Source organism: Gadus morhua, chromosome 8 (genome assembly GCF_902167405.1).
Source record: "Gadus morhua chromosome 8, gadMor3.0, whole genome shotgun sequence".
Classification (NCBI taxonomy): domain Eukaryota; kingdom Metazoa; phylum Chordata; class Actinopteri; order Gadiformes; family Gadidae; genus Gadus; species Gadus morhua.
The window spans coordinates 9,746,970-9,764,611 of record NC_044055.1 but is presented as its reverse complement, the minus strand read 5'-3'; the positions used below and the strand labels follow the sequence as shown (position 1 = coordinate 9,764,611).

General features: G+C 44.7%; 1 protein-coding gene across 1 annotated transcript; it reads left to right on the top strand.

Annotated features, from left to right (window-relative positions):
• mfsd14a2 (major facilitator superfamily domain containing 14A2) lies at positions 1–16,130 on the top strand. The gene is made up of 12 exons (XM_030363114.1): positions 1–261; positions 2,844–2,939; positions 5,151–5,213; positions 5,724–5,851; positions 6,333–6,447; positions 6,695–6,913; positions 8,307–8,420; positions 9,766–9,837; positions 10,238–10,350; positions 11,927–12,024; positions 12,510–12,667; positions 13,442–16,130. Exons 1-12 carry the CDS (start codon positions 178–180, stop codon positions 13,652–13,654), a joined length of 1,473 nt encoding a protein of 490 aa, XP_030218974.1. The 5' UTR covers positions 1–177; the 3' UTR covers positions 13,655–16,130.
• The last annotated feature ends 1,512 nt before the right edge of the window (positions 16,131–17,642 follow it).

The following is a 17,642-nucleotide window of genomic DNA, read 5'->3' as shown; positions in this document are numbered from 1 at the left end:
GTGTAGTACAGGAAGACGGCCCAAAGTGAGGTGGGGATAGGAAATCATTTAGTTGGTTCGCTACTGGCTGGAGCTAAATAGCGAGGTGGCGAGATTACAAATCAATAACATATATATTAGTCATTCTGATACATACAACGATGACCCGCTAACCCCAAGAATGGACATAAGTTAATTATGACGGGGGAGAAAAAGAAGAAAAAGCGGCTGAACCGCAGCATTCTTCTTGCAAAGAAAATTATAATAAAAGATGGAGGCAGCGTGAGTTAAATATTTATTTTTCCTCGTTTGCCTGTCAGTTCAATACATTTGCCTTCAGTGATTCAAAGTTAGCCAACTTGACAGTCCGAGGTGAAGCCCCACTGCACTGCATTATGTGTGTGTTTGTGTTGTTGCTTTATTCATGTATAAGGCCAGAGCTTGTTGACCGTTAGCTCGGCGGAGGAGCATCCACCTAGCTACTGTACCTAGCTCTGATGCTAGCTGCGATGCTAGCCCGACGTCGAGCGTTTACACGTCAGCTTCACTGAAGGGACGCTAGCTAGAACAGTACACACGGTACCTACGGTGTATACAGTTCGTACTCTCACCTAGATGGTCAATATAAACACGGCCCGACAGCGTAAATTCAACATGCACTTGTTGGCGTTGGTCAACATCCATGTGTTTGTGTCCAGGGGTGTTGAGACTAGGTTCTTCAGGTTACATTAGCACTTGTCAGCATGAGGTGATTTCAAATATGTCCTCGTAAGTTACATCAAGTGGATGAACCGTTCAACACTAACCAAACTTAACCCAACTCTTGAGCTGCACGGACCACTGATCGTTACTAGTTATTTTTTATGTTATATATATATGTATATTAGCTGGCTACCTCGCTTCTGGAATGAGAGGGACGAGTATTGCATGGAGAATATGCAGCTTTGTTGGACAAGTTTCCAGCAACCATGTTACCCGAAATAGTCGATCAAATCCACATTTCAACCTTTAAACAAGCCACCCGTTGGCTTGTTGAATGACAAAACATTGAAATATGAACGCATCCGGCCAGGCGTGTGGTTTAGTGTTTTCACAGGTTAGTCGAGACCTAAGCCCATGTGTAAGGGGTGTATAATATCGTTTTTAGGTTGAGTTTAAGTCAGTATGTTGATAGCTAACGTTTATTAAGAACAAATACGAGCCGCCCTAATCTATTCTTGTTAACAGCTGCTATAACGTTCACTTCAGATGTCTAGGCCAGGGTTAGACATAAGTTACCATCCGGCTCTCTGCTCTACTTGAAGTGATGGTCCGAAAAGTAAAGGCTAGTATTCACACATTTAAGACGTTTATTTTTTTTAACAACTCGGGTATGCTTTTTGACAGACCACTAAACCAGTGACCAATGGTAGCTGCGATTCAGGTTAAACACCTGACATGATGTAACCTGTTAAAACCGGGCACCTGCACTGACATGGCTGCTGTCTCCCTATATTACTTAGGTGGAACCATAATTTTCAACTATATATATTATTTTTTTACGTACATCCATTAATTGTGCTGCCACAATGAGGAAGTGACATGTGTATTTGTTCCTCATTTTGCCGTGAAGCAGGTGGCGTGATCACATTAGGAACTGAAATAGTTGGGGCCGGTAGGGTTGGCTTTGAATTGGAAAACCTCTAGTGGTAACGTATCCCTATATAGGCTGTCACACCCATGGCTGTGGTCTGTTCTCCCATAATGCTCTGTACCAGACGCCATGGGGATAATAATGAACCACCTGGAATAGGACTGGTTTGTAGTATATTCCTTGAGCAGATTCTGGCCTACTTTATAAACTGTGTTGTCACATGTAAAACGGCTTCCTGCCAAGGCTTCTGCTCACCATACACTTAGTCACATCACTCTCCTGATGTGCAATCAGTTCATTCTATCACTGTGTAATGACATATCCTCTTGAGGGAAGGTTCTGTTTGTGTGTCATCATTGACCAGATCTATACCGGCATTTCGCATAATTTAGTAATGGAAGTGGATATGTTTTTTTGATTCTTTATATCAGCATTGGTCAATTGTGGTGTAGGGGTGGTTTTCGCGTGATGTACTTTCTGTGTGTTTGCCGCACGGTGTAGAATGAGTAATTGTAATACCAAGAACCGTTTTAAGAAGGTGCTTGCAGCACTCGGGCGGGGATTTCTGTGTGAAAATGGTAATAAGTACAGTGTTTCCCCCAGTAAATGTCTTAGTCAAGGAGCGGGGGGGGGGGGTCTCCCTGGTTAAATTCAATTAAAAAAGCTTGATGTCACGACCATTGTTGTGAACACCGATGCATTATTGATCTTTATTTTTACACCTGATGGAAGTATGTTTTCTTTCCCTACGAGAGTTTTCTACTTTGTTAATGCATAATAATAAAAAAAAAAAAATTGATATTTTTTTTAATTTATTTTATATACATTGGTAGTCAAGGCGGGGCCCTATTGTTGATAAGGCGGCCGCCTTAACAACACAGTGCTGGGGGAAACACTGAAGTAGTACTAGTATCATTAGCTTGATAAAATGTTCCTCCCTGTCAAATGTATTGATATTGGATTTCATTGAATTGTACCAGCTTCTGCCCAACTTAACCACTGTTGGATCATTACATTTAAATGATGAACATAAACAGGGTCCCCTTAGTAGGACAGCATTAACGGTTTAAAGAGTATAGTCTTCTCTGGTAGTTGACTCGTGTTAAGCCATGGGGGTTGTGTCTTCCTACACATATTTAAATGAACCATTAGCGTTGAGCTAGTGTTTACTTTGTGTGGTGAGTGTATTCGCCTCTCTGGTAACGCCTGTCTCTAACTGTCTCCCTTCCAGCCCCAGGGAATTGGTGAGCCCAGTGTTTACCATGCCGTGGTCGTCATCTTTCTGGAGTTCTTCGCCTGGGGTCTCCTCACCACCCCAATGCTCACGGTGAGCCTGTCCTTATACAACCTACACTCCTGACATTGACATAACTCTTTTCTGATGTATTCACAAACCTAAGACCTATCGGTAAAGGAACATTTCCCATTGACGGGAAATCACAGGCACCCAGCACTGCTCGTCATAAATAATTGAATTGCTAATCAAAAGGGGGTGGGCACCCCTATGACGCACTCTTGTTGTCTATGTATCTGTGTGTGGTTGTGTGTGTGTGTGTGTGTGTGTGTGTGCACTGGCTGATGCTTTGCTTGGTGTTAATGGACTGGGAAATATGAAAAGGGTATCAAACAATGCTTTGTCTGAGCACCGGCCCTTTGTTGAGATGGCTTATCAGGGGCTCAGTGGTCTGTGTTGTCAGAACATGCCGTAGACCAGACGCTCCACTTGGTCCACAGTGAACAGAACTGACTGTGTAGGGCGATTCTGTAGGCAGGCCCAGAAGTGTCAGCTTTTCCCCTGAGGCTGTTGAGTTACCAGGGGGAAAATCCTGATGTGAAAATAAAATTATTTACTTGCATTTTAATTTTATTCTAATTTGAAGCATTTCTTTCAGAGTTGGAAACAAAGTGGTTATTGTGTTAATTTCAATCTCATTTAAAAGATTTCCACCCATCTTTCGATGGTAGAAGAAAAGAAGATAGCTACATTCTTACATTAAAACCTAGCATTTGTTATCACCACAAAATGATAAGCAAACATTCAAAGACCATAACCTTATGGCATACAGTTATTAGAAAGTGACGGTTATATTGATGCTAATTACTAGTGGATGTTTGTTTTACTAGTTGCATCATTTTTGGATAATTGGAGCATGGCAGCACATTAGAGAGGCTGCTTCACTGCCCTCATTGAGAACATCCCTTCATTTGTTAACAACAATGTCGGTTCTCGCCTAAACCACTTCCTACGACCGCGTGCGTGATGATTGGTTCCTTCTGCCCTAAACCCCGTGACAGACACATTTTGTTTTGTTCATGTTTGTGTTTGTACATCCTAGGTCAATGGCCAACATGAGCTCCATGTACTCTCCAGGGAGATGGACTTTGAACTTAAAACTGCTTTGAGGTTTTAAGCTCTTGGCTGAAACCGTCTCCCTACACTCATTTTCAGCCATTTCACCAGGCAATCTTTTGCTCAAGGTCACAGCTCTTCAGAATCGACACCTGTTATCGAGCGATCTCACTCAGGCTTCATCTGAGGCTGCCTATCTGGGCTTTTAAAACAATCATACTTCATTGTTCTGTCTCTTTACTCCCTTAATCGATGAAAGAAGATCATGGATGTCCCCAAGCACCTGTATTTCTAGTTTTAACAGAGATTGAATTTGACCTCTTCCTTATTGTCATGCAGACTCTGTGCTCGGTTACACAGCCATGGTAAAGTGCGTAGTTGTTAATGGTTGTTAAGGTGGAGGGGGAGCTTGGTGGTTTGTCCAGGATAACGGCTCCATTGTTAATGGCATCAGTGGAGGAGAAGACTGGGGAAAGGTCCAGAGAAGTCCCAGTGCCTGGGGTTAACCGTTGGTACCCAAGCTAAATGCAATTGATCGAATTGATGCACTCTGTGCCACTCGACAAGATGGTCCATAGGGAAATTTGGTGTGTGCACCAAAACAGAAATCCATTTGATAAAGTGACAGTGAATGAGCCACCACTCACTCAGTCACCCTCCCCCACATCTCCCCTTGTATTGAATCCTTCCCAGCCACTGCTACGGGAGGCCTTGTATTAACACATCTTGATAAGAGATACCCTGGCTACAAGGGTGTCTGTCTGCCTGTCTGCCTGTCTGGTATTTTATTCCATGTATTATTCGAAGTTATGGATTACCAGGATAAATTGAGATTGATACACTTCTTCTCACATTAATACTCTGAATCAGATCAACTCAATTGTTCTTATATTTGTTCTTGCTCCTACCTAATAGTGTGCTGGAACCTGATCAACGCTCCAAATCAATTGTTATCTATTCATGCATCTCTCTGTAGCTCTCATGATATAACTGGCCCAAGGGCATCTTTTGCTGCTCTTGCATCTGTTGACATTGCGGTCAGGCCTCCCTGATCCGTTTGCTCATCCCCGGTTGGACTAACATTTGGAAGCCAACCATTGAGCACAGGTCATTGTTTGACTCATGCGATTGCCTCTTGTGGCTGAAGTAGTTTTGCAGCGTTATTAATGTTGCATGTTGTCTCCCCAGGTATTGCGCCAGACATTCCCCCAGCACACATTCCTGATGAATGGGCTGATTCATGGAGTCAAGGTAAGAGTTGGCACCGGCCGACACCCCAACTGTTATTTTGTGCTCCATTTTCCTGTCCTTTATCTTGGCTTCCAGAGGTAAATCCTTATTTTAATCAGTGCATTTGTAACCTTCATGATAACCATGACCCAATGTGGGACGTCAAGGGTCTTTTGGCTTAAATGTGTGTATTTTGCCTAATGAGTATCTCAAGCAGTTCATACTTGTTGACAAATTGTTGAATAGAATCCAAACCTACACAAGTGATGAAATGTTATAACCAGGGCATCTGCCAAATAGCCTTCCAACTGAATATGGGCAGCAGTGATTAATAAAAGACCTCAAATAGATTTGTTGTGTACTTGAATCTGAAAGTAACAGTTCATCATAATTCAATGCTCCGCCCCATTACTTTAGTTTTTATTGTATGCTTTCTCTTTCGTATTCTCTGAAACGCTCCCAAAATTCCTGCCTTCTTCTTTTCTCCATATGGTTTCCTCACTCTCTTCTCCTCTGTGCCTCTCCTCACAGGGACTGTTATCGTTTCTCAGCGCTCCTCTGATCGGGGCGCTGTCGGACGTGTGGGGCCGAAAGTCCTTCCTGCTGCTCACCGTCTTCTTCACGTGCGCCCCCATCCCGCTCATGAAGATCAGCCCATGGTGAGCGTGAACCCACCCAAGAGCAAGCCAGAGGCTGCTGACGACAGTCAGAATATACGTTTTCGGCGGTTATCTGATCTCTCTTGCGAAGGCAGCCATTGCCCGCGGTACACTTTTGGCATACACTGATGCATGCCATTTAGAAGCATTCCTCAACTGCTGAATCGCTCCACCCAACAAATGGTCTGGCTGGCACATGTGTGAGTGTAGGAGTCATAACAGGATGTTCCGCCAGTCAAATCGCTATAATGCTTACATTAATCAAATGGAAATGATAAGGCATATGTCTAGCACCCTCGGCTCCACGTGTTGAATGAAAAACGTATGTCGGGACGGTGGTGAGCAGGTGTGAGCTCTGGCAAACCGAAGTCATCGAGAGGCAGACCATGTGTTGCCTCTCTCAGGTCTTTGCATGTCCCCTTTGACCCGTCGTCCCTCTAATCTACGGCTCTGTGGCTAAATGCTGCTCTGCCCCCCTCAGGTGGTATTTTGCGGTGATCTCCATGTCAGGCGTCTTCGCCGTCACTTTCTCCGTCATCTTTGCGTACGTGGCTGACATCACGCAGGAGCACGAGAGGAGCACGGCTTACGGTTTGGTAAGGAGGCCTTTTGTGTTCCCAGGTGAAGGGATTGACTTAATGGACGGGTAGTAGCCTGGGTAATCATCATTAATTGATCGCTTGGATTACACACACACACACACCTTATTGCAAAATAACACTGTGCTCACGGTGGAACACAGAAAGGTACCGGTAGCTTCCTTCTGACTCATCCAGTAACCCTAACTCCGTGCTTCCTTCTCATCCCCCTCCACCCTCTCCCATCCCCATCTGTCCTCTCCAGGTGTCTGCCACCTTTGCAGCCAGCCTCGTGACCAGCCCTGCCATCGGGGCCTACCTGTCCGTGACCTACGGCGACACCTTGGTTGTGATCCTGGCCACGGCCATCGCCCTGCTGGACATCTGCTTCATCTTGGTGGCCGTGCCAGAGTCTCTCCCTGAGAAGATGAGGCCGGCCTCGTGGGGAGCCCCCATCTCCTGGGAGCAGGCAGACCCCTTCGCTGTGAGGAACCCCCACTCTCTGTGTTTCGTTTTCCGGTTAAAGCATAGAAAAGGGGTACTTGAGAGAGGAGGACTGGATTCGATTTTCAAAAAGCAGAGGACTGTTTCTTCTGAGTCTAGTGTGGGCAATAAGCTCCTCTTACTGAGCGGTTCAAGTAGTGAGTGGTTGGCTCAGTGCATATTCAGTGGAACAAGCATAGCAGGACATTTTGCTCTCTGGGGTAGTACAATTGACACGCACACACTCGGATTCCAGAGAGCTGTCCCTGGAGTGACCGCTATTGTCATGTCTTGGCGGAGTTCAACTCTGGCCAATGGCTGATGGGCATTTCTCTACTCCCTCAGCCAGAGGTTTATAGTCCAACATTCCAAGAATGGAGAACCGTCAGCCCTTTCCAGTCCTGTCTTTTTAGCGTGATGTGCTGCATAATAAACATTATGATGAGGAATAATACAGCGACTTTTGGCTGGGTCTAGCGATTCTCAGTTTGAGGTGCATACGGCCATGGTGCACATCCAGTACAACTTGAAGGCCGATTATGGTTCCACGTTCACGCAACGCAAGGACCACGCAGACGCATTCTATACAGTCGTCAACCTGTTTTGGTTCTGTGTCGAGTTTTGGTGTGCGGACCAATCACAGCCCTGGCTGCTGCGTCGCCTCGACGGAAGGTTACAATATTTGGGAGGCGCACGTCAGGCCCTTGCGGTGGACGCAAGGAGGGACGTAACGGGTCCGTAACCCCCTTGCGTGGCGTGAACGTGGGACCATAATCAGCCCTTTATTCTAAGGGCTGTTTTTTTTGCTTTCTAGACCTAGGCTTAGCCGAAAGTGCTGTGTCAACCATAGGCGTTGTGTCACCTTGCCGTTATTTGTGCTTCACAACGAGCGTCACAACGATAACGTCATAATTTATGAGGGGAAGGGTTCGACATCGAGAATTAAGGCCCAATCCCATTTCTACCCCTTACCCCTTCCCCTTCCCCCTCCCCCTTGTTTTGATGGGGGAGAAATGGGATTGGGCCTGAGGCCCAATCCCATTTCTTCCCCTTACGCCTTCCCCTTACCCCTTCAAAACAAGGAGGAGGGGTAAGGGGTAGAAATGGGATTGGGCCTTAAGCTCAGTGGTTTGTTGGTTTGGACGGAGCCACCGTGTCTGGCTGTGGATCCTCCATCGATTGGGGTGGTGGGGTGTTCCAGCCTAAAGGGAGCTTGATGGAGCACTCGCTGGGCGCCACGCTGATGGGAGCTGAGGGCTTACAGAAATCAATTGATGAGAAAAAAACGTATACTACTCAGATGAACCCATGTCGTCCAACACAGGATTTCTGCCCCACGTTATGCTTTTAAAAGTGTATTAATGCAACCTGTTCTGTGTTTGTTTTGCCATCAGTCTCTGCGTAAGGTGGGCCAGGACTCCACAGTACTGCTCATCTGCATCACCGTGTTCCTCTCCTACCTCCCAGAGGCTGGCCAGTACTCCAGCTTCTTCCTCTATCTCAGACAGGTAAACACTCACTCGCTCACTCTTTCTAAAAACTGGTTAAAGCTGTGGTCCATAGTGTCCCAGCTTGATGCAGTGGTAAGCAATGTATCAAAGCTCAGACAAAGGGGGTGGGGTGTTTAAATATATTTTTGTATTCACGACGCCTTCAAAATCCAGCCATCTCGGGTGTTGTCCTGAAACGGAAATTGATTACACACACTCAACCATTCCTCAACAAGATTGGAAAAATAAGTCCTGCTGAGCCCGGTGCTTTTTGTAAGTTCCCATTGTCTTTTTCGCCCATATTTTTTGTTAGATAAGTAGACCCCTATTAGAGGCTTCAGCAGAAACAAATCTCTTGCCAAATAGTCAATGACATTTTCAAATCAGCAGCCAGTCACACTTCAGAGGTCTGTCATGGGATTCAAGACACGGAGGATGAATTGGAAGGGGGGGAGGGGGAGACAGGGGAGTGGGGGATGGGCTTGGGTTTTGGCAGTTGAATGCCTTAAGATAAACTGACGGCAGGGTGACCTGCTCCTTGTCTAAACTGGTATTATAAAGGAACGCTGTTGTTGTTTTAACAGCTCCTTTCTCACTTTGTCTCCCCACCGCCTTCGGGAGAACCTGTTGGGCCAGTCTGACACTCGCGCTCTCAGACTACCTTGTGCTTCTCCTGTGCGACCTATTTAGCAAAATAAAATGGACGCATTGAGGTCCCTGGGTGCATCTCCCTACCCGACTACCCTCAACTCGCCCTCTTCTCCCTTTTTCAATCCCTGCCTTCTACACTGTCAGATCACTAGTAAACACCGCCTTATGGCAGGTGGTTCGCCGATGTTTCTACGACGAAAACACTGCGAGGCCCAGCGGCGCTGTTGTTATTCGAGCGTCGCTGGGCTATCCCGTTGGCGTTTCTGATTCTGTTTTGAAGGGCGTGTTTGGGGCTTCCACAAGCTATATTTAACTTTGTGTCATTTGCTCTGCTGTACCAACCCGGCCGCCATCAAGGCATTCTGTGGTTCACCATCACCGTTCACTTAATGTCAACTCCAGGCTAGCTCTACCCACCAACGATGTCTAAATTAGTGTTACAACAGTAAACTCAAAGAAGTACAGTTACAGATTGTCCAAGTTTCGCGACCAAGCCGTCTGTGTAGCCCTGTCATTTAGAAACCGGCGAGTCAAAATGTGGATATTCATTTTTTGTTTGTCATTCTTCGGATATCTTGGTGTTTACGAGCCGTTCAGATAGCCAGACCGCCTCTGTGTGTTTTGGACATTGGCCCGCTCTTGTCAACCGCTTGGATTGTTTCCCCTCGAGCGATTCACTGACCTGTGGTGTGAATGCTGTGTCGCCCCCCAGGTGATACACTTTACCCCTGAGACAGTGGCTGCCTTCATTGCGGTGGTCGGGATACTCTCCATCTTGGCTCAGGTACCCGATAGGTCACTTGTCACTTTATTGCATACATGTATTTGAGAGTATGCATTGTATTTGTGTACATTTAAGTAAAATTGGGGTATCTAGAGGTTTAATTAAAGAGCTTTTTATTTATCATAATGTATAATACAAATGTGAATGTATGTGATTGGTTAGGCGTTTTAGGGAACATTATAGTTCTATGAAGTGTAAACACATAACATTTTGTCTTAAAATGTTCTGTGTATATTAGTTCCTAAGTCGCAGTTCTTTCAGGCAAAGTTGTCATGTGATTTGATTTTAATATAATAATAATAATAATATAATTATATTATCAGAAAATGCCTGATCCAGAATAGGGACTTGTGTTCTGTGAGGGACTGCAGAATAAATTGTGAGCGTTCCCTTTCCCTAGACGGTGGTCCTGGGGATGTTAATGCGCTCCATAGGGAACAAAAACACTATCCTGCTGGGCCTGGGCTTCCAAATCCTCCAGTTGGCCTGGTACGGCTTCGGCTCCCAGCACTGGTCAGTACTCACACCTGCGCACACACGCCACCAAGGAGAGCAGCGAAACCCTTCCCTCGAGTCACTGGCTGTGAATGAAATCACTAATGAGACTTGCTATGCAGATTTAGTCAAGGGCACTTTAAACTGTAAGGGCGTGGGTATGGTTTGAAGGAAGGAAAACAACAACAACAACCCAAGGGCTGAAACTGAACCAACCGCCTCTTTTAATGTAGAAGTCGTCTATAGTCTAGGACAGGGGTCTTCAATGTTTTCCAGGCCAAGGACCCCCAAACTGATGGAGAGATGGAGCGGGGACCCCCTACTTATATATTGTGTAAAATTGTGTTTTATTTTAAACTGGTCCTATAGTGCCATTTATACATGTACCTTTTTATTTTGCATTCAATACTAAGATATTCAAATAATACACAGGTTCATATATCCATGTTTTAATTTTAACATGTGCAACGTACAGTGAGTAGATTGGCCATGCCAACATAATAAACTGATACCTGCCAAGATCAACAATGGCATTTTTAAAACACAAATGTGGAAACCAAAATAAGTGATGTTTGTTAGTGTCTTTCTTATCACTCCGGTAGTAGTCCGGCAACCCCAGCATGTCTGGTTGCTAAGCGACGTCAATGTCTTAGGCAGACTATTTCTCTGCTGATCGCTTATTTTCCCGATAATGACCGGCGTTCTGTACATTATCCCTTACATAACGCCACTCTCTCTCTCCCAACAGTCTTGGCTGCGCACTCTTATCCAAATACGTATTGTTTGCGGCGGAGGAGGGGGTAGATATAAAGACCGGACGAGAAACTGACGTCGCTGTGCTGTCCTTCTTCGTAATTGAAGGAGCAGGCAGAGAAAAGCTCTCTCCTGCTGGGCTTTCATTAAAATCAAATACATAAAAATGTCGCAGCCAGTCCAGATGTTGCAGGTGTGCGCGAGAGACCGTATGAACGTACGCTTACAACTTTTGTAAATGCCATATATATAGTACATTCGGATCGCATGATAGGAATAGATCTATTCTGATTAGAATTCGGATCAAAAGTGTCCATGTAAACCATCCATAGGCATAGCGCTTCTGAAATGACGCTCCTAACCCTAACCCTAACCCAGCAATTAAAATTGCACAAAAAGCATGTTTGGCATTGAAGTAATAGAGCTATTGTACTTAAATGGGTAATTATGTAAATTTCTTTGTGGATTTTGAAAAGAAAACATTGTAAATGTGTATATATTTATTTGCGTTTACCCAGTATAGCTCATTCTTAATCCTTCCCTTTTTGTATGGTGAACTGCGAGGAACCAGATGGATGAAAACCTAACTTTGTTCCTGGGGATGATTGTGGCTTCTGGTTCCTTTTGGGTTATCACACATCGTTCTACTGCTAAATCTGCTGTGTTCAAAGAAATCATTTAAGAATCAAACTAATCTAATCCTTTATTTAATTAAGAATTAGCAGTGGTGGTACCTGAGGTAAAATCTAGGTTCAGAAAGCAGTGGTTTTTTTGGGGGTAAAGTTGAGGGGGACAACCATCTAGCAGTGTGTTGTGTGACACTGGGCCGTGTTCTCTGCAGGATGATGTGGGCGGCTGGCGCGGTGGCGGCCATGTCCAGCATCACCTTCCCCGCCATCAGCGCCATCGTGTCCCGCAACGCCGAACCCGACCAACAAGGTAGGGTTCTTCACAGTGATATCTGCCTTTTCTGTTCTTTATTGAACCGTGTGTGTCTGATCTGGAGTATAGTGTTTGAAACAGTTGCAACTTTATCTTAAATAATGGGGATGTCTTTAGAACGGTACGTCTTGTCTTTTACATCTGCAACATACGTGGCAAAATCTTTAATGTTGCCAAATATACAATCTTTATAATCCCATCCGACAGTATCCACGCATTTAATGCATCTAATAAATTCATGTAACTTTGACCTCTGGTTACCTGTGATGCCGTTTGCTATTGCTACATTTTCTAAACGATTTAATCAAAATTAATCTTAAATGTTAGTTGAAGCCCTTCTACCCACACACTTTGTGAGCTGGAGCTCAACTCGTTTTTTGTAACCTTGGCATCAAATGTATCGTATCGCCCTGGCGACGTGACCCTTACGTTTTTGGTGTGTTTTTGTTTCGGACGCGCACCCCCCCACCCTCCGTCCCCAGGTGTGGTCCAGGGGATGATCACAGGGATCAGGGGTCTGTGTAACGGTCTGGGCCCGGCGCTGTACGGCTTTGTGTTCTACCTGTTCCACGTGGAGCTGACCGACGATGAAATCCACGGGAAAGACGGCAAGATGAACATGGCCAACCCCACTGACGAGGTGAGCCCCCCCCCCCCCCCCCCCGAAAGGCCCCGGGGCCCGGTTTGGTTTCTTACAAGGCACCTCAAAGCGTGATTTAAAGGAGACATCCGGTGTAAAATGGATCTGGGATATGTTTAGTATGATAACGAGTTGGGATGTTCTTTTGGGAGCAAAAAAAGCGCATGCAGACGCATTCTTAAGTTGGATGTTTTTAGCCGATTCTACCAAAACGCTATAAACTTGGAACGATGGGGGCATGTGTTATGAAAATCGCTATTTTAAACAACTTCAAAGGCTAGAAGTAGCCCGACACTTCTTTGGTAGTATCATAAGGGTCATAACATATATAACGAGGCATTGATAACTTTGTAAAAATGATATTTTATACACAATACCATCAGTTCACCCGTCGATGCCATCTTGTCTTTAAGACTCGATAAGTCGATTGGCGAACACATAGCTTGCGTGTTGTTCACGGATGTCACAAGCTCTGTGTTCGTCATCTACCTATTTCTACCTAAGTCTCAAACCGCGTTATCTCTCTGAATCTTTCTAGGTTCATTTGACTACCAAGGATTGTGTTGCCAGATATCTCGATAATGTTAACGTTCATCAAGATTAGATTATATTTGGTACATGGTGCAAGGCCATATTGGCTGGTAAAAAGATTAAGATCTTCACACAATCTGCCATATCCTGTGAAAGGAAACGCCAAAACAAAGATGGTAATCCTCCTTACCGGTCGTCACAACGCGTGTTAAACCCGACGCCTGTATCCGTCTCTCTTTACAGAGCGCCATCATCCCGGGCCCGCCGTTCCTGTTCGGCGCCTGCTCGGTGCTGCTCTCCCTGCTGGTGGCGCTGTTCATCCCGGAGCAAACGGGGCCCGGCATGAGACCCGGGGCCTACAAGAAGCACAGCAACGGGGCCCAGAGCCACTCGCACAGCCCGCAGGGCAGCGGTGCAGAGGGCAAGGAGCCCCTTCTGGAGGACAGCAGCGTATAGCCCCAGCTACCAGGGAGGGGGGGGGCTCAGAGGACGCTCGCACCCGCTCCCCCACTATCTTCCCTCCCCACCACGCATGGTTGGATGCCACCCATTGTCCTCGTGAAGCCTCCTTTCATGCCCTCTGGTACACTGTAGAACCAAAGTGCCAGTGGAGGTTCCCGGAGGGCTGGGTGTGTGTGCAGGTGAAATCCGTGGCACAATTCCTGGACCCCGCCCCGCCCACAAATTTTGTAGTGGCCTGTATTTATAGCAAGGTGGCATGGAGTTATGTTGGCAGAGAAGATGGACCTTTTTTTTTTGTGTGCGTGTGTGTGCATTTGTTTCTGTGTGTGTGTGTGTGTGTGTGTGTGTGTTTTTTGTGAGAGAGTAAAGGATGTTTTGCCGAGCTGGACTCTTTAGTTTCCGTCAGGGTAAAGAAGTGCACGTAACCGCCCAATATAAGTCCCGTAGTTGAGGTTGTGATGGGCCGACCAAAATCCCAGCTGTGAGATCCTTCTAGTTCTCTGTATTATAGCCTCCTGAGAGGAGAACGGTGCCCCTTGTGTCCAATAAGAGTATAACAGTTAGTTGAGCACTTGTTCCCTCTTGGCCATTCAAATGCTAACTGGTGTAGTGGTGCCTTTCAGTTGGGACTACAGCCACTTTTGAACTGTGAGCGGAGGAAAACTTCAAAGTTCATACAGCAGGGGGCGTCTGAGGGCGGACGATGAGTCTTGTATTAGAGCAAGAAGACGCCACCTTATCTACAACGGGTTGAATCGGCCAGTGCAGGAGGCAAAATGCTTCGGTTTCTCTCCCTCCCATCCCCATTGATTTTAGGCTTTTAGTCAACTGAGAAATGTCCTCCTTACGGTCTAATGAAGCTCTCCTCCACACAGAAGCAGTGTCCGTCTAGATCAGCAGTACAGTTTGGGTGGTATATTTTTCCTCGCTCCTCTTTTTTTTTTTTTTTTAGTGGTTGGTTATGCTCAAAGTTTTTATTACAGAAAACAATTGTTGCCATGAAGCACCTTGAGATATATAAAATATAAGTTAGGCAACCTGTATGAAGACCAAGGTCTGAATGGGCTCTTGTGATCTATCGCTCCCATCGAAGCCCCGACATGCATTTCCATTTTCTCTTATTGGCTCCAACTTACAGTAACGTTATTTTATTCTGAGGTTAGGTTATGGCAGACTTAAAGGTTTTTTTTCTTTTTGTTTTGCTTATGCTTCTGCAAACCTATAGTGTCTTTTGGAAAAAATATCATTTGGGCTCAATCAAATATCATTTCTGCTCCTGCAGTTGGAAAAGAACTGATTTTATACGGGAAAAACATGTACTGTTAAGTGGTTTAAAGGAAAACCATGTGGTGTCCACCCCTGTGTTAACGGTTGCTCAAAGACTACATTTCTTGCAGCGTTTTGGCTCCATCAAACAGAAAATGTGCTGTTGTACAACTGGTGTTTTATTTTATACATTATTTGGAATGACTGGTTTTATAAATGACTCAAGTGCATTGAAATAACCAAATCATAATCTGATCTGGACTAGTTAAAAGTGAGTGTGAAGCATAATTTTGTGCCAATTTTTTTTTTCTGCTATGGTTTTTGCATCGTGTGTGTGTATGTGTATCAGTGTATATGAATGTTTGATATTTTTTGGGTTGTTTTTTTTGTTGTCTTAACTATGGCTGAATATGTATGTTTGAATGCTATTTCTCATAGCCTTTTAAAAGTTGATCCAATATTTTTTTTGGAATTGTCACAAAAAAAAAAAGAATTATCAAGTGTCAGTTTTGGTTTTTGTCTTCGTCCTAACGTCTCAAATTAAAACCTTAACATTTAAACATTGAAGTTAACTACAGCTTTGATATGCTTTTTTTGTTTGGTTCTAGAATATAATAAGCAGAGGAAGTAAAAATCATTGAATGTTCCAAGAAAAGCATTACATGTTAATATACAGACTTAACACGCAATACCCCAACCCAAAATCCTACAATGGCTGCCATAGTTTTATTATTTCACAGCAGGCCTGCATAAACTATTATTCTGGCATTATTGTCTCATCTCCCTCGTCTTTTCATTTTTAACCCTTTATTTTTTTTTAACATATTTTTGGACCAACACATGCAAAGTGTTCCCCTGCGTTTGGACCTTGCATAAATTGATATGGTTCTGCACCAGCCACATGTGCACACATGCAACTCCTAGACGACTGTAAATGTACACAAATCACCTGTACATACAGCTAATGTATATATCTATTGCTCAAGGAGATGGCCATTATTTGTATGGTGCATACACATAGATTCCTAGATCTACCTAGCTAGCCACTCCTTTTTTAGTACATCGTGGTTTGTGGCCTGAGCCCCCTCTTTGTGTGCCTACAATTAGCCAAGAAACGAAAATGGCAACATGAGTAAATGGTGGATATTCTGTAAATATGGGAAACTAATGACAAACTATTTATTAAAGGTTTATTGTACATTGAGTTGTTTGAGTTTGTTTTTGTGGGTTTGGGTGTATCTTCATGTTGTATATCCAGGCCAGCTATTGATGTGATTTGGTGCAGAGAATTTTGGAACCAGTTGCACATCAACTCAAGTAATGGGGATGTCTAAAGAAAGGAACATCTTTATTTAACATTCACAAATTACTTTGTTAATCATGCGTTCATTTAGAATGGCAGAAGTGAAATGTAAATTAGGAAAAATTATAACTATCTAACTAATCCTTTTTCAGGATAATTGACAATTTTTTTCTCTTTATATCTACATTTATACAATTGTGCCTTCATTAAATCAGCCCGATCAAGACAGAGTAGCAGGTTGGCTCAAATGCATTGTTTTATTGTTTTGATACTCTTGTTGTTGTGCTTTCCATTTCAGCCACATGGTGGCAGTAGTGTTGCTTCGAAGAAACTGTTGACGGGGTCAATAACCTTATTTACTCCGTCCACTAAGCCAGCACTTATCACCTTGCATTACAATGAGCTGCATTACTCCGTAAATAATGCATCAAACTTTCATGCAAATTTAAGCATGCGGACAAACCGTTGGGTGTGTCATACAATCTTACTAATTTCTCAGGAAGAAGGACCGACTAGCTTTCGGTTTCTCTGTACATGTTTATGTTTGAGTGAGTGAGTGTTTTGAGTTGTGATGGAGGGACTATGACATGAAACAAACCCACGGCCTAGTGGTCAGATAATTGTTTGCATCATACGGAAATTGTGGTATTTGTGGCTAGTGAGTCAACCAAACTCGCCCCCCTAAAATGAGAGCATACTAATCTGATGGTGCATGAAAATGATGATGTAGGCGAAAGTTGCAGAGTGGTGCAGCAGCAGGTGCAGAGTGGTTTTAGCAAGAGGACGGAAGAGATAGCAATAAGGCTCTTAGCCTTAATCCATGGCCATTGTTTACTAACGAGCGCTGTAATGGCGCCGGGCTTTGCCATATGGGTTTGGTTAGATAAACTAATCAGCACAATGGAGTCTCCTTAAGCACCAGGTAATAATCGCCTCACACACTATGCCATGCAGGCTACGGTATTCCTATCCATGCGCAGTGTGTAATTACAAAAAGGGTGGGTAGGGGTGAGAGAAAGGCTGCGAGAATGCCAAAATCCAATTGAATCGTTGAGGAAGCCATAGATTAACGTCTTGTATCTAATGTTGATACAGCAACTTCCAGGACCGCTTGCAACAGCAAAAGACTGGTAGCTGAAGGTTGACCTGGGGAAGCAACTCAAGTTCCCAGGAAAAAGTTGCTGTCACAACACTGAGGCCGGACATGACGCTGCTCTCCGAAGCCTCATAGCAGGTCATCCTCTTGGAAATCACCGTCCCTCGGGGAGAGCGCATCGGGGAAGCCAACCAGAGGAAGAGAGTGAAGCACGCCGAACTGGGCGAGCAGTGCCGCTCCAACGGTTGGCGAGCGAGGTGTGAGCCCGTCAATGTGAGAGCAGGGGGTTGGCTGGCCAGTCCCTCTGTAGGGTCTAC